Source organism: Mauremys mutica, chromosome 1 (assembly GCF_020497125.1).
Source record: "Mauremys mutica isolate MM-2020 ecotype Southern chromosome 1, ASM2049712v1, whole genome shotgun sequence".
Lineage (NCBI taxonomy): Eukaryota > Metazoa > Chordata > Testudines > Geoemydidae > Mauremys > Mauremys mutica.
The window spans coordinates 296,432,885-296,458,470 of NC_059072.1; the positions used below are offsets into that span (position 1 = coordinate 296,432,885).

The 25,586-nt window shown below is 45.1% G+C and overlaps 1 protein-coding gene across 4 annotated transcripts in view; it reads left to right on the top strand.

The window, feature by feature from the left end:
• The window catches only part of DIAPH3 (diaphanous related formin 3), a 509,860-nt gene that overhangs the window by 216,908 nt on the left and 267,366 nt on the right, over nt 1-25,586 (top strand). For all 4 annotated transcript variants that reach the window (XM_045012145.1, XM_045012154.1, XM_045012162.1 and 1 more), the window contains one exon: nt 23,393-23,488. In XM_045012145.1, the coding sequence (XP_044868080.1) occupies nt 23,393-23,488 (96 nt within the window). The remainder of the gene's footprint in view (nt 1-23,392; nt 23,489-25,586) is intronic.

Genomic DNA, 25,586 nt, shown 5'->3' on the forward strand with positions numbered 1-25,586 from the left:
TAGTCTCTCTTCGGGTAACTTGGCTGGCCAGGTCTCCATTTAGTACACTCCTTCTGGGGTTATGAAGTCAAACAGGACCACTGTCCAAGTGCCTTCTCCAAACAGTGTTCAACCCCAGCTTTGTACTCTGTGCCATTATACCGGGGCTGGCAGGAGAACTGAAGACTTCCCATTACACCGGGTTCCAGCCTAGGGACCCTTTAACCAGCCATCCAGATGTGCTTTGTTCCCTTCCTTTTGCTGTTTCCTTGGGCTCCTTCCTACTCAGCCTCTCTTACTTCCCTTCTCTGTATTGGGTTTACCATGGGAGCCTACTCTACTTGTGTTAGTTACTCCACCCCTTCCTAGCCTCTTTCTATACTCCTTACTCGGGGCTTACTTTCCCCAGGACCTTCTTCTCTGTTCTTGATGACCTCCTTCATTGCAGGGTATGACTGCAGCATCCATCTGGTTTCAGTCTCCTGGCTTTATAGTGCTGTCCCAGCCCTTCCCCAGCTGGGCTTCACTCTTAATTAGCCTCGGCTCTCCCTCTTGCAGGTAATGACAGATAACCTAATTGGCCTCTCAAGTCCTTGTTAACCCTATCAGGGTTGGTGTGGGATGCATCACACTCCCCGAAGAAAGAGGCAGTTTTGATAGTGGAGAGTGGAATGGAGCTTTAGAGGGGATTTAAAAATGGTGGGTCTGTTACAGATTGCATTGGAAAGAAGGGAAGCTGTATCATACCCTCTCTGGACCCTGGCGATAGGCCCTGGACCTTCAGGACACATACTTCCATATCCACGTATTCGAGGGACACAGATACTTCCTCTGCTTCCTAGTAGGACAGGACCACTACCAATTTACGGTGCTCCCCTTTGGCCTGTCCACTGCACCCAGAGTGTTCCCGAAGCATATGGCAGTGGTGGTGGCCTATCTCAGATGCCGAGGGGTACAGATATTCCCCTACCTAGACGACTGGCTGCTCAAGGGCAGCTCGCAGTCTCAGTTACTCAACCATGTGGACCTGCTCTTGGCCACGTGTGCCAAACTAGGCCTCCTAGTAAACGAGGCCAAGTTGACACTGGTCCCGGTGCAGCACATAGAATTCATAGGTGCTCTCCTGGATGCCTTCAAGGCCACAGCCTCCCTTCCCATGGAGAGGTTCTGGACCCTAAAGGGGCTTATAGCCTCAGTCACGTAGTTCCTCGTTATCACGGCCAGGGCATGTCTACAGCTCCTGGGCCACATGGCGGCATGCATGTACGTGGTCTGCCACGCCAGGCTTCATATGAGGCCCCTCCAGCTCTGGTTGGCCTCAGAGTTCTCCTAGGCCAGGGACAAACTGGACAAAGTCCTCTTGGTACCGGCGTGGGTGATCGCCATGCTACAATGATGGTCATGCCCGCCAATATGCTCCAGGGAATTCCCTTCCGCGACCCGACCCTGTCACTGGACCTAGTGTCCGACGCGTCAGACTTGGGCTGGGGGGCACCAACAGGGATCTTACGGACACAAGGTTTGTGGTCCACCGAAGAGCTGTCCCTTCACATAAATGTCAGGGAACTCAGGGCGATACGTTTAGCCTGCGTGATGTTCAGCTCGCAGCTACGCGGCAAGGTGGTCAGAGTACTCACGGACAACACCGCTGTGATGTTTTACATCAACAGGCAAGGCAGGGCGAGGTCCTCGGCCCTCTGCCAGGAAGCCCCCAGCCTCTGGGAGTTCTGTATAGCCCACATCTCCGTGAAGCCCACATGAGTGGTTGCTTCACCCAGAGGTCACTTATCAGCTCTTCCGAGAGTGGGGCGCACTTCAAGTAGACCTGTTTGCGACCCGACAGAACTGCCGTTGCCACGGGTTCTGCTCTGGAGGTGGGTGGACAAGGCACACGTCCTTTTGATCGCCCATGGTTGGTCCCGACAGTATTGGTATGGGACCCTCTTAGGTTTACTCATGGCCCCTCTCCAGCCGTTGCCGCTCTGCCCAGACCTACTCTCCCACCCCAATCTGGCCAGCCCACTCCAACTTATCCTTGAGTACCTGCTTCACCTTAGAACTCAAGGCCTGGCCCCTTCCTCTATCAGGGTGCACCTGGCAGCTACTTCGGCGTTTCATCCGCCGGTCCAGGGCTGCTCAGTTTTCTCCCATGCCATGACCGGACGTTTCCTCAAGGGGCTAGATCGGTCCTTCCCTTATGTTAGGACACCTATCCTTGAGTGGGATCTAAATTTTGTGCTGTCCTGCCTTACGGGGCCCCCATTCAAATCCCTGGCCACATGCTCATGGTCTCACCTTTCCTGGAAGGTAACCTTCCTTGTGGCCATCATGTCAGCCCAGCGGGTCTCGGAGCTCAGGGCCCTGACCTGTGACCCCCGCCCCGTACACTGTCTTTCACAAAGACAAGGTCCAGCTCCGCCCATACCCTGCATTCCTCCTCAAGGTTGTTTCCATCTTGCACATGAGCCAGGACATCTTCCTACCTGTCCTCTGCCCTAAGTCGCATACCTCTAACGAGGAGTGCCACCTCCATACACTTGACATGTGCAGGTCTCTGGCCTTTTATCTGGATCAGACTAAGCCATTCCGCAGGTCTTCGCAACTCTTTGTTGATTTGGCCAAGCACATGAGGGGCCAACCGATCTCCACCCAGAGGCTTTCCCAGTGGATTACATTGTGCATCCACACATGCTACAACCTAGCGGGGGTTCCCGCACGACCTATTATAAGGGCTGACTTGATGAGAGCTCAGGCCTTCTCAGCTGCCTTTGTAGCCCATGTCCCTATCCAAGACATCTGTAGGGCCGCTACCTGGTCCTCAGTCACATGTTCATGTCGCACTATGCAGTCATCTCCCACACCAGGGATGATGCTGGTTTCGCTAGTGCTGTGCTCCAGCCAGGGAATCTGTGAACTCCTACCCACCTCCATCAGATACAGCTTGTAATCATCTACTGTGGAATACACGTGAGCAAGCACTTGAAGAAGAAAGGACAGTTACTTGTTCTGTAACTGTCGTTCTTCGAGATGTGTTGCTCAGGTCTATTCCACATCCCGCCATTTTTCCCCACTGTCAGAGTTGGTCCGGCAAGAAGGAACTGGGGGGGAGCGCGCGCTATAGTGGCGCCACTCCAGAGGTCCCAGCAGCTCTCCCCCTATGGGTACTGCTGAGGGAAAAACTTCTGGCACCAGTACACGTGGCGAGCACGTACACCTACTGTGGAATAGACATGAGCAACACATCTTGAATGCCAGTTACGGAACAGGTAACTGTCCTTTCAGTTTTGAAGCAGCCACAATCTGTTATCTTCATCTGATTTTAGTTTCTCTTTGTTCCTTTTGAAGGCCCTTTGTGGTGCCCTGAAAACAACTTATATAACACATGCTCATGTATTTTAGAAAGAGAGCAAGTGTGAAAAATACTGTTACTTACCCTAATCCCCCATTTAAAAAAAACTCCAAAGTGTAGTAACCCCAATGTACTTAGATTGTAAGCTCTTTAAGGAGGGGACTGTTTTTGTTGTTCTGTTTGTTCAGTACCTTACACAGTGGAGTCCTGGTCCATGACTGCGGCTCCTAGATGATACAATAATATGAATAATCGATGATGATAATATGTTATCTAGGTCTGTCTATTGTGAATTTGAGTTTAGAATGTGATTAATAGTTACAGCTAGAAAGAATCCCATAGAAATACAAATATATTTCATGAAGAAGTATTCACAATATAATGTGTCATAATCATGATGCAATACTCATTTGAATGGGTTTGTAGGTCAGTCATCTAGTTCTGTGAGCAGCCATTTCCTATTACTTAGTTTAACATGGAATTCCTTAGGAATTTGTCCCCTGTGAAATGAAGACATCAGAAGAAATCGATCAGTTTCTAAAGGATTTTAATAAAGAATTCAGAAGCCTATGATATGCTGAAATAATGGGCTGCTTCCTTTCACAGATTAAAACCTTCTGTAAATAATATAGTAATTTAAAAGAGTAAAAATTGTCTGTATATAAATTCTAGTGTATTAACTTTAAAATATCAAGCAAATTCAGGTATAAAAGATTTTAAGAATTCTGTTATTTAAATTGTAGTATTTAACATAGATGTTTGGTAAGAGGCTATTTCCCAACTACTGTATTTAGAATAGTGACGATCTTTAATTAAGGTTAAGTGAAAAATCTGGGCTAAGATGTTGAAAAATGGTTGCCTGAGATTAGGTTCTTAAACTCAAATGTAGGCAGGTAAATAAATGGCTTGGTTTTCAAAACTAAATAGTTCTAAAAGAGATTGCGTGTCTTGGAAAAGACTGTGGCAAAAGGCCTTTTTTTCTTTGGAAGTCAGTGTCAGCTGCTGGATGCCTATAATTTTAGAAATACAAGCCACTTACTGAGATATCTTAATGCGGATTTAGAAACCTAACTGTAGGCAGCCATTTTTAAATTCTTGGGCATAAACATACTGGCTTTAGAAACGTGCAACATCCAGTGTGTGTACTATAATCTGTAAGAATGTCCTGCTGAAAACCAAAAAAACCATTGTTTATAAAATAATTCCAATTATTTTTTTGTCTGTGAGTGAACTAGTTTTGTGTAAATAGTGAAAGAAAGTAGCGTGAAAATTAGGTAACGTCCTTTTTGAAGATAGTGTACTGTGTATTAGAAAATATAATCTCAGCACTCTTTTTCCCTGATGAAATAAAATTATACTAAAAGCACAGTTCTTTGATCTGATTAATCTCAAGCTTTACAGAAGATCTGATTGTAAAGTGGCTGTAAATTAAATGAACAAAAAAGTTGAATAAATATCACTCACTACCAAATGTGGAAAACAGACTATATGTGTATATATATGTATATGTGTGTGTATATATATAAAAATATATATTAGCATGCAGTTTGAACAATATGACTGCAGATTAGAGGTGGTCTCATTTTAAAATAGTTTTTTATCCAAAAAGTAGAATAATTGTTACTTCTGTATAAGCTTATCAAAGGCTTATGAGAGATTTGTGAAAGTTACTGTGAGAAAATGGGTTTTGGATATTTTAAATTTCTTCTACTGCATCTATCCTTGTAGAAGTATATGATAGATATGCAGTAACATGATACTTAATCTGTTGAACAGCAACATTTCACTGGAGCTGAAGTAATCACTTTGATGGCAGATCTAACTAAAGTAGAATCGTCCTAAGTGAACCACACTTGAAATAAGGCTCTGTGTCAGTTCAATAGTTTATAGAACTCTCTTGGCAGTTCTAAGAACACTGAGAAAAAACATATTTTAATTAATTGAATAGCCTGTAATGGTCCATGATTTAAAAAAAAAATCAAACAACCTCCGCCCCAACACTTCTATAATATAGTATCTAATAAAAAGTTTTATTTTTGTTTTGATTTTTGCTTATTCTTCTTCGAGTGATTGCTCCTATGCATTCCAGTTAGGTGTGCGCGCCGTGCGTGCACGGCTCTTCGGAACATTTTTAGCCTAGCAACACCGGCGGGCCGGCTGGGCGCCCCCTGGAGTGGCGCCGCTATAGCGCTAGTTATATACCCCAGCCGGCCCGTCCGCTCCTCAGTTCCTTCTTCCCGCCCGTGACGGCCAGTTGGAACTGTGGAGTGCTCGTCGTCCTCCACTTACCTAGCTCACCTTGGTTCTACTTTGGTGTTTAATGTACATAGTTAGTTGTTGAAATTAGTTAGTTGAGTAGTCATTAGTTAGATTAGGGGGAATTAGGGGGGCTTAGCCCCTCTTTTCCCGTCCGGTGCGGGCGTATACCCAAGACACCGGGATTAAAGCCTTGTGCGGCTTGCCAGCGGCACATGCCGGTTGGGGACCCTCACGACTCCTGTCTTCGTTGTCTCGGCGAGGGCCATCGACCAGATAAGTGCCCCATTTGCAGGTCGTTCAAGCCGCGAACGAAAAAGGAGCGGGACATTAGATTACGGCAGCTCCTCATGGAATCGGCGCTTACCCCTGCGGTGCCGACACCTTCAGCTCCGCCGTCGTCCTCGGTGCAGAGCGCTCCAGCGGTCCCCCGCCAGTCCGGTACCGAGACTGTTAAGAAGCAGCCGGCACCAAAGCCCCGGCACCGTTCCCATTCACCATCTGCGAAACAGAAGCCGAAGCCCAAAGCGGTAGAGACTGCTACGTCGAGGCCACCGGTCCAGCAGCCAGTAGCGGCGCCTTCGGCACCGACCTCGACAGCGCACGGACCGTGCGCGGTACCGTCGACTCCGGCACCGGCAGGGCCGTCGAGTCCGGTACCCCCGCGCTCCCCGGTGCAAACCATGGTCGAGCTGCCTCTCCCGTCCACGCCCGAGACATTCTCGACGGCGAGGGAGCTCATAGAGCTAACAGAGGCACCGAGCCCCCGGCACCGCCGGTGCGGGCTGTTCTGTCAGTGGGCAAACCGGCCATGGTACGACCTGCCACCCCTGACAAACGGGATAGAAGGCGATCCAGGTCCCGCTCCCGATCCCGGAGACGGTCACCTTCCCGCCGTTCAAGGTCACGGCACCGGTCTCCATCCCGGTACCGCTCTCCTTCTCGGCACCGGTCGCAGTCCCGGTACCGCTTCTCATCGCGGTACTGGTCGTACTCCCGGAGGCGTTCCAGGTCCCGGTCCCGCTCTCCGGACCGTCGGCACCGAGGAAGGTCCGGATCCCGGCACCGCTCCCGACGCCGTTCTCGAAGCCGCTCCCGTCGACGACGGTCGAGATCGCGGTTGACCTCCCGGTACTCTCACGGTTGAAGGTCCCGCTCGCGCTCCCAGTACCGAGACGATCAGCACCGGTACCCGGCACCGTCCACGGACAGACTGGTGGCATCGACGGCGCAGTCCCTGAGCGCCTCTGCCCCCCCGTGGCCTTCCCGCCAACCGTCGGTCGCTTCACACAACGGCAGCGGTGCAGATTACCGCGTGGACCCACAAGGACAAGACCTGGGTCCTCAGCAATGGGGCTTCTGGACCCCCTGGGCTTGTCACGAGGCTCAGGGCGCCCCCTCCCTCCCGCGACAGGGGCCCTCCGACCATAGGGTGCCGGAAGCCACCGTCAGCAGGCCCCCTCCATCGCCTCTGGTTGAGGTTCCACCGCCGCCGGTGCAGACGGAACATCCCGTGGAGGCGGCGGCTTCGCACCCCATGGACGAGCCTCAGCCACTTCCCATTGGTCAGGGACATTCCTCGTCTTACTCGCCCGACGAGGCGGTGGCGGGATCCTCGTCATCCGATCCCCCACCGATTGACTTACGTGCCCATCAGGACCTCCTTCGTCGGGTGGCACAAGCTGTCAACCTCCCGGTAGCAGAGGTCACCGAGGACGAGGACCCGATCACTAATGTGGTCGGAGCGGAGGCCCCCATGCGAGTGGCCCTGCCTTTTGTTCGGACTATCCAGAGAAATGCCACCACACTCTGGCAGTCACCTGCGTCCATCCCTCCCACTGCCCGCGGAGTGGAGCGGAAGTACTCGGTACCCCCGACTGGGTACGAGTACCTGTACACCCACCCGGCCCCGGACTCCCTAGTTGTACAGTCGGTGAATGACTGGGAAAGAAATGGGCAACCCGCGCCAGCACCGAAGTCCAAGGATGCACGCAGGATGGACCTGTTGGGCCGAAAGATCTATTTGGCTGGCGGCCTCCAACTACGCATAGCCAATCAGTTGGTTCTCCTGGCCCGCTATGCCTATGATAATTTCGTGGCCCTCTCTAAGTTTACAGAGTTGGTTCCCACATCCTCCAGGCAGGAGTTCTCAGCCCTGCTAGAAGAGGGCAAGAAAGCTACCAGGTCCTCCATTCAGGCCTCACTGGACTCTGCAGATTCCGGAGCCAGAATCTTGGCATCGGGAGTAACAATGAGAAGGATCTCCTGGCTGCAATCGTCCACCTTGCTGCCAGAGGTTCAATATACATTGCAAGACTTGCCCTTCGGTACCAAGGGCCTATTCTCGGAGAAAACGGACTCCAGAATCCAGACCCTTAAGGATGGGCGCATTGCCATCCGTATGCTGGGCATGCACATGCCTGCGACACAGCGGAGATCCTTCAGGCAGCAGCCTTTTCGCCCGTTCAATCAGTCCAGGTCACGGCCTGACAATGCACGCAGGGGCAGACTGAACCGCCGTAGACCATCGGGCAATCGGCGTACCCAGTCCCAGGCGCCTTCCAAGGCCCCCCAAGGGCCGAAGCAGGCGTTTTGATGGGACGCCCGAGGACGGCCCATCAGTCTCTCCACTGGATCCTTCCCCGTTATTTTTCAATCGTCTTTCCCACTTCCTCCCGGCGTGGTCCCAGATTACATCGGACAACTGGGTGCTACGCACGGTAGAGTCTGGTTACCATCTTCAGTTTGTTTCGCCCCCACCCTCCCATCCACCCACCCCATCCCTCTTCAGGGACCCCTCTCACGAGCAAGTCCTCTTACAAGAGGTCGAGTCTCTGCTGAGCTTGGGTGCCATAGAGGAGGTGCCGAGCGATCTGCGAGGCAGGGGATTTTATTCCCGATATTTCTTAATCCCCAAGGCGAAGGGAGGTCTACGACCCATACTCGACCTCCGAGAGCTCAACAAATACCTTGTCAAGCTCAAGTTTCGCATGGTGACCCTGGGGACTATCATTCCCTCCCTGGATCCGGGAGACTGGTTTGCCGCCCTCGACATGAAGGACACGTATTTTCATGTCGCCATTTACCCTCCTCATCGGCGCTACCTGCGTTTCGTTGTCAACAATACGCACTACCAGTTCACAGTGCTACCCTTCGGCCTCTCTACAGCGCCGAGGGTATTCACCAAGTGTATGGCAGTGGTGGCCGCGGCCATCCGCCGTCGTCGGATACATGTCTACCCCTATCTCGACGACTGGTGGCGTCCCACATGGCCACGGTCCTAGCCCTGTTTCAGCGTCTAGGGCTTATGATAAATGCCGAGAAGTCGATGTTGACCTCTTCGCAAAGAGTGGAGTTCATCGGTGCGGTCCTGGATTCCAATTCGGCCAGGGCCTGCCTGCCCCAACCTCAGCATCAGTCTCTGGTCTCTCTAGTTCGAGACCTACAATCTTTCCCACGGACAACGGTGCGTTCCTGCCTCCGCCTTCTGGGCCACATGGCTTCGTGTACGTTCGTCACTCAGTACGCAAGGTTGCACCTTCGCCCGTTTCAAATTTGGCTTGCGTCAGTGTACCGGCCCCACCGCGACTCCATCGATATGGTAGTCACGCCCACGAAGCCGGCCCTCGCTTCGCTCACCTGGTGGCTGGACCCAGCAGTCGTGTGTGCCGGAGTCTCTTTCCGCCCTCCTCAACCATCCGTCACTCTGACCACGGATGCGTCAGAGCTGGGGTGGGGGGCGCACCTAGCCGACCTGCACACCCAAGGTCTTTGGTCGCCCCGAGAGCTCTCCCTCCATATCAATGTCAGGGAGCTGCGGGCGATTCGCCTCGCTTGTCAAGCCTTCTGCTCCCGTCTCCAAGGGCGTTGTGTCGCGGTGTTGACGGACAACACAACGGCAATGTTTTATGTCAACAAGCAGGGTGGAGCCCGATCTTCCCCGCTGTGCATGGAGGCGATGCTACTGTGGGACTTCTGCATAGCCCACTCCATTCACCTGGTGGCGTCCTATCTTCCAGGGGTGCAGAACACGCTGGCCGACCATCTCAGCAGGTCGTTCCTGTCCCACGAGTGGTCCCTCCGCCCAGATGTGGTACACACGATTTTCCGGAGGTGGGGGTTTCCCCGGATAGACCTGTTCGCCTCCAGGGAGAACAGGAAGTGCCACCAGTTCTGCTCGTATCAGGGTCGCGCCCCGGGCTCCCTGTCGGACGCATTCCTCTGCTCCTGGACGGGTCACCTCCTATATGCCTTCCCTCCGTTCCCGCTCGTACATCGGGTGCTTCTCAAGCTTCGGAGGGACAGAGCCCACCTCATACTCGTCGCTCCGGCCTGGCCGAGACAGCACTGGTACACTCTGCTGCTCGAGCTCTCGGTACGAGATCCCATCCCTCTACCCTTATGGCCGGACCTGATAACGCAGGACTTCGGCAGGCTCCGCCACCCGGACCTGCAGTCCCTCCATCTGACAGCCTGGTACCTGAGTGGTTGACCCACGCTGAGCGGGCTTGTTCGGTGGCGGTCCAGCGAGTCCTGCTGGAGAGCAGAAAGCCCTCCACTCGCTCGACCTACCTCTCTAAATGGAAGCGATTCGCCATATGGTGCGACCAGAGAGACATGAATCCATTCGTCGTACCTATCCCAACGATCCTGGACTACCTCTGGTCACTTAAAGAGCAGGGTCTCGTGGTCTCATCATTAAAGGTGCACCTGGCGGCGATATCTGCCTTCAGGCCACCTGTCGGTCACCGGTCCATCTTCTCCGATCCGACGGTTTCCCGCTTCCTCAAGGGTCTAGAGCGTTTGTTCCCGCCAGTGCGGCCTCCGACTCTGCCCTGGGACCTGAATCTGGTCTTGACCAGGCTCATGAGAACCCCCTTTGAGCCCTTGGCTACGTGTTCGCTGCTCCACCTGTCGTGGAAAACAGCTTTTCTCGTCGCCATAACCTCAGCGAGGCGAGTTTCCGAGCTCCAGGCCCTGACGGCCGGTCCTCCGTACGCCATCTTTCATGCGGACAAGGTCCAGCTTCGGCCTCACCCGGCCTTCCTCCCTAAGGTGGTGTCAGCCTTCCATGTAAATCAGAACATTTTCCTTCCCGTTTTTTTCCCGAAGCCTCATGCCTCGAGTCGGGATCAACAGCTGCACACCCTGGATGTCCGCAGGGCCCTTGCGTTCTACATACAACGAACAAAATCCTTCCGGCGTTCGCCACAACTGTTCATAGCAGTTGCAGAGCGCATGAAAGGCAAACCGGTCTCCTCTCAGAGGATTTCCTCATGGGTCACTGCATGCATCAGGACATGCTATGAGCTGGCTGGTGTGCCAGCTAACCGTCTTACCGCCCACTCTACGAGAGCGCACGCCTCATCTGCCGCCTTCTTGGCCCATGTCCCTATCCAGGACATCTGTAGAGCGGCCACCTTGTCTTCCGTTCACACCTTCGCTTCCCACTACGCGTTGGTGCAGCAATCCAGAGACGATGCAGCCTTTGGCTCCGCAGTCTTGCACTCTGCCACGTCTCACTCCGACCCCACCGCCTAGGTAAGGCTTGGGAATCACCTAACTGGAATGCATAGGAGCAATCACTCGAAGAAGAAAAGACGGTTACTCACCGTTGTAACTGTTGTTCTTCGAGATGTGTTGCTCCTATCCATTCCAGACCCGCCCTCCTTCCCCACTGTCGGAGTAGCCGGCAAGAAGGAACTGAGGAGCGGACGGGTCGGCTGGGGTATATAACTAGCGCTATAGCGGCGCCACTCCAGGGGGCGCCCAGCCGGCCCGCCAGTGTTGCTAGGCTAAAAATGTTCTGAAGAGCCGTGCACGCGCTGCGCGCACACCTAACTGGAATGGATAGGAGCAACACATCTCGAAGAACAACAGTTACAACGGTGAGTAACCGTCTTTTTCGGTCTCTTTGTGGTTTCCTTTGGGAAAGGCTCTATATGCACTAACCATCTGAATTTGCACAAGAGTAATTACCGGTCGTTATGATGCACTGGTTGTTTGGGAGACAATGCAATAGCCATTTAAAAACAGTTACTATATAGACTGTTTGCTGGTGTGGATTAGTTTGAGATCAGAAATTTTTTCTCTTTTAAAAAGTAAGATCGGAGCCAGAATGTAAAGTACGTGAAACTAGTTTGATCAAAATCTTTTTGGAGAATTGCTGTTTAGTACAATTTATTCCATTTGTGTGGTGATTTAGAGATTTATAAAATATTTCTGAGAAATAGGTTTAAATGAGAAGTACCGTTGAGGTGATTTTTCTTTAGTGAACTCCTGACTTGAGAAGTGACAAATCCATTTAAAAGTAAAGTTTTTATAGCTTGTAATACTACTAAATAGAAATGAAGTTTAAAATAATTTAAACTTAAATGTGTTCTTCCATCATGATTTTCATTTTTCTTAAGGAAACTTTTACCTGTACACTGTATGGTTGCTTGAATGCCTTTCAAGCAGTACCTCACAAACTGGTTCATGGACCAGTGGTTGTCTGCTGAACACTGGCTAGTGATCTGTGAAGAGCTTGCAGCCACCTGGTGCTGACTGCCCTTGTTTCCAACTGCTAAATTACACAAAGGACCTCATCCAAAAATTAGATGATCACTGAGAACACCATAAGCTTGTGTGGATCCTCTTTGATTTCCAAGGGGTTCTGTACAGGAGTTGACCTCAGTGCATCTAATTACAAAATCAGAACCAAAGGTGATTTAAATATACCAAATCATTTCCTAATACTTCTCTTTCATGTAAGCAATTATGGTAGTTGTCACAGAGATGTAATGTAACCACGAATGCAAGGCAGTCACTGCATGATCCCGGATTGGAGGAAATGTGGTCAACGAGATAGTCTCTTAAGTAAGATGTAGTAATCAAATAAGAGATAGTCCAAGTTCTCTTATTTGATGTTATGGTGAAGTCCTAAAAGTGAATTTGATGTTAGCCTTTTCTGCAGCAGCAGATTTTGCTTGTAAATACAGGATTCTGACATATTTAAAAGATCAAAACAGAAGTAGTAGTGTTATGGGAGGAAATAGCTCTTCTTTATACTCAAATATTTGCAATAAATCAAAAATAGTGCAGAATATGACTGGTAAAAGACTGGTAAATTGAGTTAGTATTTTATTTTTTTTTAAAATGGATCTGTTTACGGTCTGAATAGTTTTCATTTCAATACATGCTCCCACAACTTTCTCATTTAGAATATTGATAAACTCCTTTGCATAACTGAGAGATTTCTGTGAGGACATACACAATTTATATGACAAAGCAAAGCATTACTGCTGTTAGGATATTTGTATACATTATAGACAGTCCAGTGCCAGAGCATGGTACTCCACCTGGTGCAAACCCTGATACTGGCTTTGGTGCACATGGTACTGATGGCTTTGGCACCTGCAACCCTGCTGCCAATGCCCTCAGCACAGCTGTTCCTAGTGCCACCCTTCTCAATCCTAAAGCAGTTCTTGGAACCAAGCGACCTATCTGTGACTGTTTTGCCAGAATCATCACCTTTGTCTATAGCGGTGAGTGCCATGTACACTAATATTGTTAGGGGATTGGAAAGACTCCATACAGCTGGAACACTAGATGCTCCTGTGTCCCCGGGGAGAGGCATCTTTGCTCTTTTTGCTTTAATGTTCATCTCATCCCATTTAAGCATGTATTTTGTTTAATGTTGTAATACATGTTTGGGTTCCATTTTCCACCAGTAGAAGGAGCTGTAGTTGGGTCTGTCTGGGCAGGCTGTGCATGTGACCATTACAAGGTGCATGTGTAACTTGAGAGACATAGAGGGTGGGGTTAAAAGTTTCTCTGTGTGGAGAGGTGACAGACTCTGAACAGAGAAGAAGCATCTGTCAGCAACCGGTACGCCTTGCCTTATCACCCAGCAGAGAGTGAGTATGTTTACTTTACTTACTATCCTGTAGCCTAGGATCACATATTTGGATTATATTGTAGTTTTCAATAAAAGATTAAAATCCACCTGGTCTCTCAAACTTAACTGAATTGCTCTAGGGGGAAGGGTAGTTCATAACATCATCCACTAGTATCATTACAGTACTATGCACTTCATCAGTGCCTTTAGAGGAAGAGACTCTTAAGACAGCTGTTTCTCAAGACAAGAAATATTCTTTCTCTTTTTCAGCCTCTAAGCACCATAGGGAGTCCTCACTACAGTCTCTTTCTTAGAACATAAGAGTGACCATACTGGGTCAGACCAAAGGTCCATCTAGCCCTGTGGCTTGTCTTCCGACAGTTGCCAATGCCAGGTGCCCCAGAGGGTCTGAACAAAACAGGTAATCATCAAATGATCCATCCCCTGTCGCCCATTGTCAACTTCTGGAAAACAGGGGCTAGGGTCACCATCCCTGCCCATCCTGGCTAATAGCCATTGATGGACTTATCCTCTATGAAATTCTCTAGTTCTTTTTTGAACCCTGTTATAGTCTTGGCCTTCACAACATCCTCTGGCAAAGAGTTTTACAGACTGACTGTGCATTGTGTGGGGAAAAAAAATTCCTTTTGTTTTAAACCTGCTGCCTATTAATTTCATCTGGTGACGTCCAAGTTCTTGTTTTATGAGAAGAAGTAAATAACACTTCCTTATTTACTCTCTCCACACCAGTAATGATTTTGTAGACTTCAATCATATCCCTTCTTAGTCGTCTCTTTTCCAAGCTGAAAAGTCCCAGCCTTATTAATCTCTCCTCTTATGGAAGCCATTCCATACCCCTAATAATTTTTGTTGCCCTTTTCTGAACCTTTTCCAATCCCATTATATCTTTTTTTGAGATGGGGCAACCACATCTGCACGCAGTATTCAAGATGTGGGCATACCATGGATTTATATAGTGGCAATATGATATTTTCTGTCTTATTATCTATCCCTTTCATAATAATTCCCAAGGTTCTGTTCAGTTTTTTGACTACCACTGCACATTGAGTGGATGTTTTCAGAGAACTATCCACACTGACTCCAAGATCTTTCTTGAGTGGTAACAGCTAATTTAGACCCCATCATTTTATATGTATAGTTGGGATTATGTTTTCCAGTATGCAGTACTTGCATTTATCAGGTGCATTCCTATGACACTTGTTGGTCAGATAGGGAGTCTAGGACCTTTTGTCATTCCTATAGAACTTTCTCCTTGGTACTCACTCCTGTGGCTGCTGACACTTACCTTTATCTGGCTCAACCAAGGCCCTGTTGGACCCTCTGAAGCCAACAGTAAGGAAGAAAGTCAGCTTCCACTGCCCCTTCTAAGGTGAGGTCTTTCTCCCTAATGAGATCTCATAGAGTGGTATGGGAGGCACAGGGTGTCCCTGTGCAGCAGCAGAAGCATGAGAATGAAGATTATCATCACATGCAGTTTGAGAAGTAGCTTATACCAGCAGCTATTTCCTCATCCTCGCCACATGAGGCATTAGTACCTGCTGTTTCTGCACATCTTAATGACTACAAAAAATTCTAGGAAATTTTGTGATGGATGGCTGATAGACTTAAGATACCTGTAGTAGTAGTTCTGGGGGGAAAAAAAATCACACAAGCTGTTCTTCCTATATCAATGCCAGACAATTGACTCTGCTGATTGATGAGAGACTGTTGGCGCTAGCAAGACATCTATGGCAGATACCGGCCTCCGTGGCGCCTATCTCCAAGAAAGCAGATAGGTGTTACTCAAACCATAACTGGCTTTGGATTTTTTATATGCATTCCATCCCAGGGTTCTTAGATTGAGAGAACCAGACAGCAAAGTCAAAATAAACACGTTGAGACTTGGACCCAAAAAGTCTCAGTTCATTTGAAAGCTTATTTTATGTATGTTTAGATAGGGTATGATGTGGAGCTGTTAAGTAAGCCTGTAGGTGAGGTGAAACTGGTAATCAAAATGAGAAACTGTCATTCATGGCACAGACCCGAAGCATTGCAACATTTCTGATAACTTAAATGGTAAAATTTGTAAATTTCAAACCTTAATGTGGTGGTTATTGGTCAAAGCTACCAAATGTCAATATATTGAAATATTTTCATTAGTTTTGCATGGACAAGAATTTCTTTCAGAAAAGACTAAGCTTCTTAGCATGTGGTTAAAAATGGCAAATACCAACATTTTGAACTATACGAACATGAAATGTTTTCACATCACATATTCTTAATTGTCAAAAATCACACAGTTGATTATAATAGTTTTCTATATTTTCTATTGAAATTTGTTGATGAGATCAGTTTCTCACTGAAGGTTATGCTCCAGTAGCAGTAGATTGTGTGCCCGCTGTTTGTACTGCATAGTGGATAGATATAAATATATGTGAATTTCTAATGTAATGCTTCTCCATTTGTAAGCTTTTGTGCATACAATGCAGCATCTAGTATTCCTGATAGGTTTTAATTTGTAATTGCCCATGCATGCAATACTAGCCTTTGACATATTCAAGAGACTAGCTTTTTAAATTGCCATCTTTGTGTTAAACCGCTTAGGGCATGGCAGGTCAAACATCTAATAGCTATTGTTTTAGACTGCAGACTGTAAAAGATGATACTGTGTGGGTTTATACTCAGTCTAAATTTTTATGCTCTGAAGCATGAGGACTAAAAGCATTCTTAATAAAACAGTAAAACTTAGATCCAATGATAGTGTATTTGGTGAAGGCGATGTTGATGAAAATGTATGCCTTCGTTGGTCACTAAGTAGGTAGAAATGGTTATGAATAATAGCAATAAATGAAAAAAAATTACCACACTGAGAAACTTTAAAAGTAACCTGTACCTTCGATTTTGTTATAGTCTAGAAATGAGTCATTATCCAAATCTCAAGAGTCAGGAATTTACTGAGGGAGTAAAAGTTTTACACCAGAAATGTCATAAATAGCCCATTTTAAAATTACCGTAATTCATATACTAATACCTTAACTTGTCAATTAAGAAATCGAAACTGTACCCAAAGTGCTGTTACTTGTATTTCATATAAATTAAAGAATAATCTGTCTTTTGAATATGAATCTCAGCTAAACCCTAACTAAGGAGATGCTACGTAGCACATATTAAATACTATGGAGGTGACCTAGCATCTCATACATCAAAAGCCTTCTTAAATGTCCTCATTTAGAACAGCAGGTAAGCATGTGCTCAATTCTAAGTATATACTGAAGCTCTGTTGATCTAAAAGAGCTTTAGTGCTATCCTAAATTCAGTTGCTCTCCTAATCAGCGTCAAAGACTAATAGTTTTTGAGTTAATTTGAAGATTTTATTTGTGTGTGGACAATTGGAAAATATGCTCACATTATTATTTTATAAATATTTTTGTCAGGGCATAGGCCATTAATTAATAATAATAATAATAGTGATCAATCTAACTGGTTTTATGTTGGGGCCAATCAACTTCTGATAATCTGAAATGTTTAACATTTATTGATAAAAATGTAGTAGTAATAATTTTATTAATTTTAAGTTATGAATAATAATTTGTTCAAGTAGTGACCACCTCTCATTGCCTTTCAGAATTTGAAAATCACAGCTTAAATGTTTAAAAAGAGTATCTACAGTGTTTGCTTGATTGTTAGTATATTCCATCTATGTGTGAGGAAGCTTGGAATACAATATAGTTTGAAAAAGGGTCTGTCTAGCCAGGGGCGGCTCTGTTTTTTGCCGCCCTTAGCACGGCAGGCAGATGGCTTTTGGTGGCGCGCCTGCGGGCGATCTGCTGGTCACGCAGATTCGGCGGCATGCCTGTGGGAGGTCCACCGGTGCCACGGATTCGGCGTCCCCGCTGCCAAATTGCCGCCGAAGCCGCGGGACCAGCGGACCTCCCTCAGGGGCGCTGCCAAAAGCCGCCTGCCTGCTGCCCTTACAGCGACCGTCAGGCTGCCCCCTCGCAGCTTGCTGTGCTGGTGCCTGGAGCCGCCCCGTGTCTAGCACTCTGTATTATTATTCAGTTATATTTATATAACACCTAAACTGTGCTAGATACTTTTGATACAAAAGTTCCCAACTCCAAAGTGTTTATAATTTAGAGAGAGAGAGGATCATGTCAGGAATGGTGGCTGGGGGGAGGAAAATAATATACCAAAGTAACTGGTTGCTCTTTGGCATGTGTCTTGTAAATTCCACCACTTTTGTAATTTGTATTTAAATCTGCATGTTCATTTTCTCCTTCTCTCTGTCTTCACAGTAGTCAAGGTATCTTAATTCACGTGTTCAACCTTTGCTACCCAATGTAAAAAAAAAAAAAAGTCTTTTTTTTCTGTCTTCTTTCTGCTCTGCCTTCTACTCACTCAGAATAGACAGGACTTCAGGGAGGCAGGCAATGAGATAATCCCTCACCCACACTGGCTTAAGTATCTGGAGGCAGGTGAAGGATTTTCATTGAAAAATGCAAGGTGTGACCGGGCACCAGGGATGGCCACACTGAGAATGCCACACTCAGGGCAAGAAAAGAGGCAGACAATCCCCAAAGCTCGTGGCATATTCTATAATTAGAAACCAGTAACAAAAGACCTTCTGCAGTACAACTAGAAGTCAAACACAGACCCCTTTTGGCATTCCAGTCCTTGGTTCCCATCCAGGCAACACAATTTAATATACTGAGAGATTATTGAAAACCCATTTCACCATATGTGAGGTCCTTTCTAATCCCAAAGAATCAGACATATGTCCCCAGATCAATATTAATCTCAGATTTTTACCCCAAAATCACACTGTCAGCCAATCCTTAGTAAACTAACTAAAGATTTAATAATATAAGAAAAGAAGAAAGTTACAAATATTTAATAGATTTTATATATACACATATATACACAAATGATTGCAAAGTCCTTATATCAGGTTTGTATTAGTGTTGGAATAGACTGCTGTCTTGTAAAGTCTCTCTGGTAACTTTCAAAAGATTGGAAGTTCCTCAGTCCGTAATTCAAGATGCTCCTTTTTGTTGTAAATACACAGTCCAGAGAATTATAGTAGGTATGAGGCTACATGGAGAGGTTTCAGGTGTCCTTTTATGTCCTCTGCCAGGTGCATGAAAAATTACTTGCCCGAGATGGAATCTAGGGTCACATGAGCATATCACATGCCCTTACATGTTTTGCCGAATCACAGAGGAGGGTGGCCATTGGCTCCTTATCTTCAGTAAGAGCTAGCAGGGTGGGATGACCCATTTTGAGATCTGTGTGTCCTTGATGGGCCATCAATATATAGCTGTCTAGCCCTGATATAAATTCTGTCTGGTGGGTGTTACCCAGGAATACAATGCAGGTTTAAGGTACAGTACATAGCTAATATTCATAACTTCAGATACAAAGATGATATGCATATAAACAGGATAATCATATTTATCAAATCATAATTTTTCCACTGACACCTTTCATGATATACTTTGCATAAGATTTATGGAAATTGTGTAACAGTGGTAACAATGATATAAATGATCACCTTTCGTATACACAGCATCATACAAAGTTTTTCATTGTGAAATAAAAGTAATTTGTATCCTTTGCTTCCTTCTGCTGGCATTAAAAAAGGATGTGAGCGGAATTCCCATGAAGAGTTATCCTGTAAGTTCACAGTAGTTTCTATATAGAGAGAGTATGAATACATAGTTCCAAGTTCTTTTTCGGCATTTTTGCTTTTAGACGATTTTTTTTTTACTCCGTATTAAAGTAAATATCCCCCCCCAAGGATATGTCATATTGTATATTTCTATAAATTCATGCATGTAAGTTTATTTTTGTATGAAATTCCATAGGGAATTGGCTAGATGATTTCCAGTCTTTAGCTTTGATTTACAGACTTATTAAAAAAAACCTGTTTTTTGACTGCCGACTTTCTGCTGGTTCTTGTTGGGTCATTTTACACCTGTGGTAAATGTAGTTTTTTACCAGCAGATGGAGGCAGGAAACACAAACACATTTGTTATTCCTCTAGTAGAGCCATTTACCCAAGCAATCCAATTCAAGGGACTGACTATGTAATAAAGACTGCACCAAAAAAAGTGATTGAAATAATTAAAAAAAAATGTGAAAATAAAGGAGGCTGCACATAGACTGACAAGCCAGTGTCATATTGGCTCGTTTTTCTAAAATAGTCATGTACCATTGTGCTATTTTCTTTCCAGTGCCATGTCTGTAATGCAAGACGCTTCAGAAGTGTACCTACCCAATCATAAATGCTACCTGAAATTTGGCATTCTCATTTGTTCTATTAATTGTTTAATGCACGTGCCAATGTACATGTTGTGTCTAAGGCCTGGTTTACACTGAGGGGCTAAGTTACACAGCTTGAACTACATAAATAAATGTAGCTGAAGTCAATGTACTTAGACCTACTCACTGTGGTGAGTCGACTGCTGCCGCTCCCCTGTCGATGCTGCCTGCGCCTCTCGCGGCGGTGGAGTACAGGAGTCAACGGCAGAGCGCTTGGGGGTCAATTTTATGTAGACTAGACATGATAAATTTACCCCTGCTGGACTGATCACTGCCCGCTGATCCGGTGGGTAGTGTAGACATACCCTAAGGTAATAGACTGATTAAAATCAGGCCAAAGAACTGGGATCTGTGTTGTGGCTCATTTGGTTGCAAAATATAATACCTTTATTGCAGTAGTGGAGAGGGATAAATCCTGATGAAGCAACAGTGGTGGTTGTTTTTACATCTTTTCCTGATCAGGAAAGATGTATGAAGTGCTATTGCATTAATAATAAATCATGATTTTTTTCAGAAGAAATAATTTGTTGGTTAGGGCTGAATTTATTTCTTTAGGGTTTCCTTCTACTGGGTAAAATTTTCAAAAGTGCCTAAATTAGTTAGGAGTCTAAGTCAGTTTGGAAGTTATTTTTATTTGTGAAAATAAGGTTTTGTGAAAAAAGCAAAACCAATATGTATTTTATTGTTATAGTGATGGAAAAGCGTTTCTACCTTCCGAGGATTTAAAAAAAAAAAAGAAGAACTGGAAAGTTCTTTCCTGCAGTAAGGAAACTGAATCTGATAAGGCTATCTGATTCTTTTTTACCAAATTTTTGAAGAGAAATGCCCACAATTATTAGTATGACTTTTTATGCCACTGCCATTAAACAGTGTTTTTAAATTATTTATTACTTCTATTATGGCAGTGCACAGAAGCTCCACCTACGATTGTGGACCCATTTTGCTAGGTGACATACAAATACACAAATAAAGAGCTTACAATCTAGACAGAAAAAAATACGGGGTGGGGGTGGGGAGAATGGAACTCACGGATTCATAGATCTTGAGGCCAGAAGGGAAATCGTATAATCTGACTTCTTGCTTGTATATTACAGGCCATTACATTTCAACCATTTACTCCTGTATTGAGCCCAATAGCTTGTTTTGCTAAAGCAAACCATCTAGAAAGACATCCAGTCTTGTTTTGAAAGACTTCTAGAGATGGAGAATTCATCACTCCCATCGTAGTTTGTTCTTGTGATAGATCACTCACTTTGCTAAAAATATGCACCTTATTTTTAACTTGAATTTGTGTTTTTTTCTGTTTCTAGCCACAGGGTCTTGTTTATGCCTTTCTCTACTAGAATAAAGAACCCTTTAATATCTAGTATTTTCTCCCCATGCAAGTGCTTATACCCAGGGAGAAGTTTATTAAGATAAATTGGAGAATTGGTTTGAAATCAACATTATGAAATTCAGTGAAAATATGTGAAGTATTTTACTCAAGACTCAAAAGTTAAATCTGCAAAAACAAAATGGAGAATAACTGACTAGGCAACAATGTGATGCTGTTTAAAAAAAAGGCTAATATCATTCTGAGGTTTATTAGTAGGAGTGTTGTATATGAGGCATTATTGTCCCCCTTTCGCAGCACTGGTGAGGCCGCAGTACGAGTGTCATGTTCGGTTTTGGGCACGACACTTTAAGAAAGATGTGGACAAATTGGAGAGAATCTAGAGGAGAGGAACAAAAATAATGATAGCTTTAGAAAACTTATTATGTGAACAAAGATTAAAACACTTTAGTCTTGAGAAAAGAAGACTAGGTGGAGTGGAATCTAATAAGTCTTTCAATATGTTAAGGGCTGTCATAAAGCGGACTAAGATCCATAGGCGCCGACACTGTGGGCTGGAGCACTGTCATGGGGTGGGACTCACCCCTGTGGCGCCTCCTGCTGGTCATCCAGGAAATTAGTGTTTCCAGCCTCTGGAGCGCCCTCTGCAGGCCAGTGTCCTGCTTGCTGCTGGGCCTGAGTCCCTCTGGACCCTGGTGCCCCTTTCAGGCCAGGGTACTGCCCCTTGGCAATACCCCCACAGATCTGGGTCTCCCCTCCCCAGGGAACCCCCATCCTTTATCCCCACTTTGCCTCAGACTATGGCTACTGCCAGTCTTGATCTAGCCCCTGTTCACTGGGGCAGACTGCAGTGTAAATGTCACTCATCACCGGCAAGGCGGATTTGGACCTGCTGTCTCTGCCAATCCTTGGGCTGCCCCTCTGCAACCCCAGTACCCTTTCTGGCCTTTAACAAGGCCTGCAGCCTGGGGGATTTCCAGGCTGGAGCTCCCCCAGCCTTGCTCCACTTTAGGTACTCTTTCTCAGCTCCCCAGCAGCCAGGCCCTTCTCCCTCAGCCAGCTAGAGAGAGACTCTGTCTGAGCTCTTGGCCCACTGCCCTCTTATAAGGGCCAGCTGTGCCCTGAGTGGGGCTATTTCCCCAACAGCAGCCCTCCTGCAGCCTCAGCCCTCTCCCAGGGCTGATGTCAAGTCCTTCAGGGCAGGAGCGGGTGACCCCCCCGCTACAAGCACCCACAGGAAAAAAAAATAGTGGGTGCTTAGCACCCACCTCCCTCCCTTTTCCCCAATGCTTCCTGTCCACCATTGCCTCCCCCGATCAACTGTTCCCCCCCCCCCATAGCACCTCTTGCCCACCACAAACAGCTGTTCCAGGGCATGCAGGAGGCGCTGGAAGGGGTGGGGGAGGAGCGGGGATGGGGTGCTCTTGCAGAAGGGGTGGAAGAGGTAAGGCGGGAGAGAAGTGGGCGCAGGAAGAGGCAGGGGCTTGAGGGAAGGGGTCGGGCGGGGCCCGGGGCAGAGCACGGGGTTGATCATCCTGGGGCTCAGAGGAAGCTGGCGCCTGTGCTGTGATCAATTGTTCTTCATGTCCACTCAAGGTAGGACTAGAAGTGATTGACTTAATCTGAGATGCCTGATTTTGAAGAAAGGAGGAAAGGGAAATAATTAAAACATATCAACCTGATATTTAAATGTTTTTTTAATCAAATCAGTTGATACTTTTCAATAATTTTGCTTTGACTAAACACATACTCTGTTCACAGTAGCACTTACATTTTGTTCCCCATTGATGTATTTGTATAATTTTGAAAAATGTCTTATGTCCTTAATTTTGAATTGCAGTTGTTAACATTTTATATGTTCAGTATGTTTAGAATTGTTAAAACTTATGTTTGAAAATTGACTTTCAAGTTCATTCTTTTCCAGTGCACCATATGACCAAGCTGACCACAATCATATTCATGTTGCATCATCTGAAATCCTGGGGTCAACTAACGCTTGTCATTGTTTTATAAAATTCTAGGTTCTGTATTTTCGAAAAAAATACCTTTTTGTAAAAAAAGCTAATATATTGAAAAGGCTGCTGTCTTCCTTGTTCATACTGAAGAAAACACAAGAGTAATAATTACAAAATATAATTGGTAGTTCATTCCCCAGTTGCACCATCTTTCTCATAGTGATTTGTCTACAGTCTGACTTGGAGAGCTTTTTCCACTAGAAATTTTGTTCCCTACATTTGATACTGTGAATAAATGTTTGTTTTCTTTACTTTGACAGTAAAACAGGAAGAGGACGATTTTGAAGAGAAGAAATCTATTAAGAAACGAATCAAAGAACTAAAAGTCTTAGACCCGAAGATTGCACAGAATCTCTGTAAGCAGATGCTATTTTGATGACAACCAAAGCAGTTGCCATAGTTGATTTTAATGAAACTGTCTTTTGCTTTTAAAATTATTTGTATAGAACTACTCTGACGGTCTTGCTTTGATATTTTATTCAAGTGATGATTTTTTTATAATTAGTCTAAAATTCAAGCTAATTTCAATTAATACATTTTAAATGTGTGTTCATTTAGAATAATAAAAATAATCCATACTCAAGCTTTGGGCACCATCAGTTATTTAAAATTGTAAAACCAAAAATGTATTTCGGTTAGCTCTCCCTGCAGTCTGTCTCAATAGTCAACAAATTCAGACTATTCCAGGTAAGGGGATGGGAGAGTAATCCAAAGTCCAGGCCCCCTGATGAAGTATGTCCTGCCAGTTTCCTTCTTTTGGTTATATCAAGGGAGAGGGTTCTAACATTAATACAGTTAATTGCAGCTGTCACAACACAGTGTGAGGGGGAAGAGTGTGTGTGTGGTACATCTGTATCTTCATGTTATATTTGTGTAAAGCCTATAATTAGGACTAATGGGACTACATTTTTAGAAAGGAAGCTTAGGCTGAATACCAAGGAAACAGTCTCAGGAGATTGCTCAGGACTAGCTTTGTAAAGTGGAAGACATGTCACTTAAAATATCTAAACTGCACTAGATAAAATATTGGAAAATAAATGGTAAAGAACAAATTGTCAGTGGCAAGAAGCCAAGTTTGATTTTCTAATTTACTTGACTCTGTGGTGCGAATAAACGATATAGGGCCCATCTTTTTGCTCAGACATTCCCTTAACAAAGAGAGCCTTTAAATGGCTGGTAATATTTTCTTCATAATCCTTATCCAGCAATCAGCTTTCACAAACTTGATATGTTTGGCAGAATGTTGTCCTAATATGAACTCGATAAAATTAATTATAGTCAGTGTTACCAGGCTGACCTGGTAAAAGAACCTGTTTTTAATTGTGTTTGCCTTTTCAAAACTTGAGTTGTTGGGATGAATTTTCCATGCTGAGTGCCTGCCTCAGGCAAAATTTTGGAAAGCTTCAGCCCAAATTTTCTGTGGTCTACCAGCTTTGAATCATAGGTATGTATAGTAGGGCAGTCAAACAATTACAAAAAACAGTGATTAATCAGTTTTAATTGCACTGTTAAACAATAATAGAATACCAATTCAAATTTATTATAAATATTTTTGGATGTTCTACATTTTGAAATATATTGATTTCAGTTATAACACAGAATACAAACTGTGCAGTGCTCAATTTATATTTTTTATTACAAATATTTGCACTGTAAAATAGAGAGTATTTTTCAGTTCACCTCATACAAAGGACTATAATGCAATCTCTTTATTGTGAAAGTGCCACTTACAAATTTAGAATTATTATTATTTTTACACAACTGCACTCAAATATTAAACAATGTAAAAGTTTAGAGTCTACAAGTTGAAGCATGAAGGGGCATATGACTATTTAGCATATTTGGCACCTTGCAACGCCGGCTACAACAGTGCCATGTGAATGCCTGTTTTCACTTTCAAGTGACATTGTAAATAAAAAGCGGTCAACATTCTCCTGTAAATTCAAACAAACTTGTTTGTTTCAGCGATTGGCTGAACAAGAAGTAAGATTGAGTAGACTTTTATGAGGTGAATTGAAAAATATAATTTTTTGTTTCTTTTTTACAGTGCAAATATTTGTAGTAATAATATAGCTAGTACTGCATACTTTGTATTCTGTGTTGTAATCAAAATCAATATATTTGAAAATATAGAAAAACATTCAAAATATAATAAACTTAAATTAGTATTCTATTATTGTTTAACAGTGCTATTAAAAGTGCGATTAATCAGGACTATTTTTTAACCTAGTTAATTTGTTGTGTAAATCACGTTAATTAACTGTGATTAATTGACAGCTCTAATTTATAGCAGTGAAAGTATTCTGCCCCAAATTACTTTGTTTAATAACAAAGTGGAGCTAGAATTTCCGATGTCTGTGATGTGCAAGAGGGAGACATGGGCACGGAATCATAGAATTGTAGGGCTGTAAGGGATCTCTAGAGGTCATCTACTCTACCTCTCTGTGCTGAGGC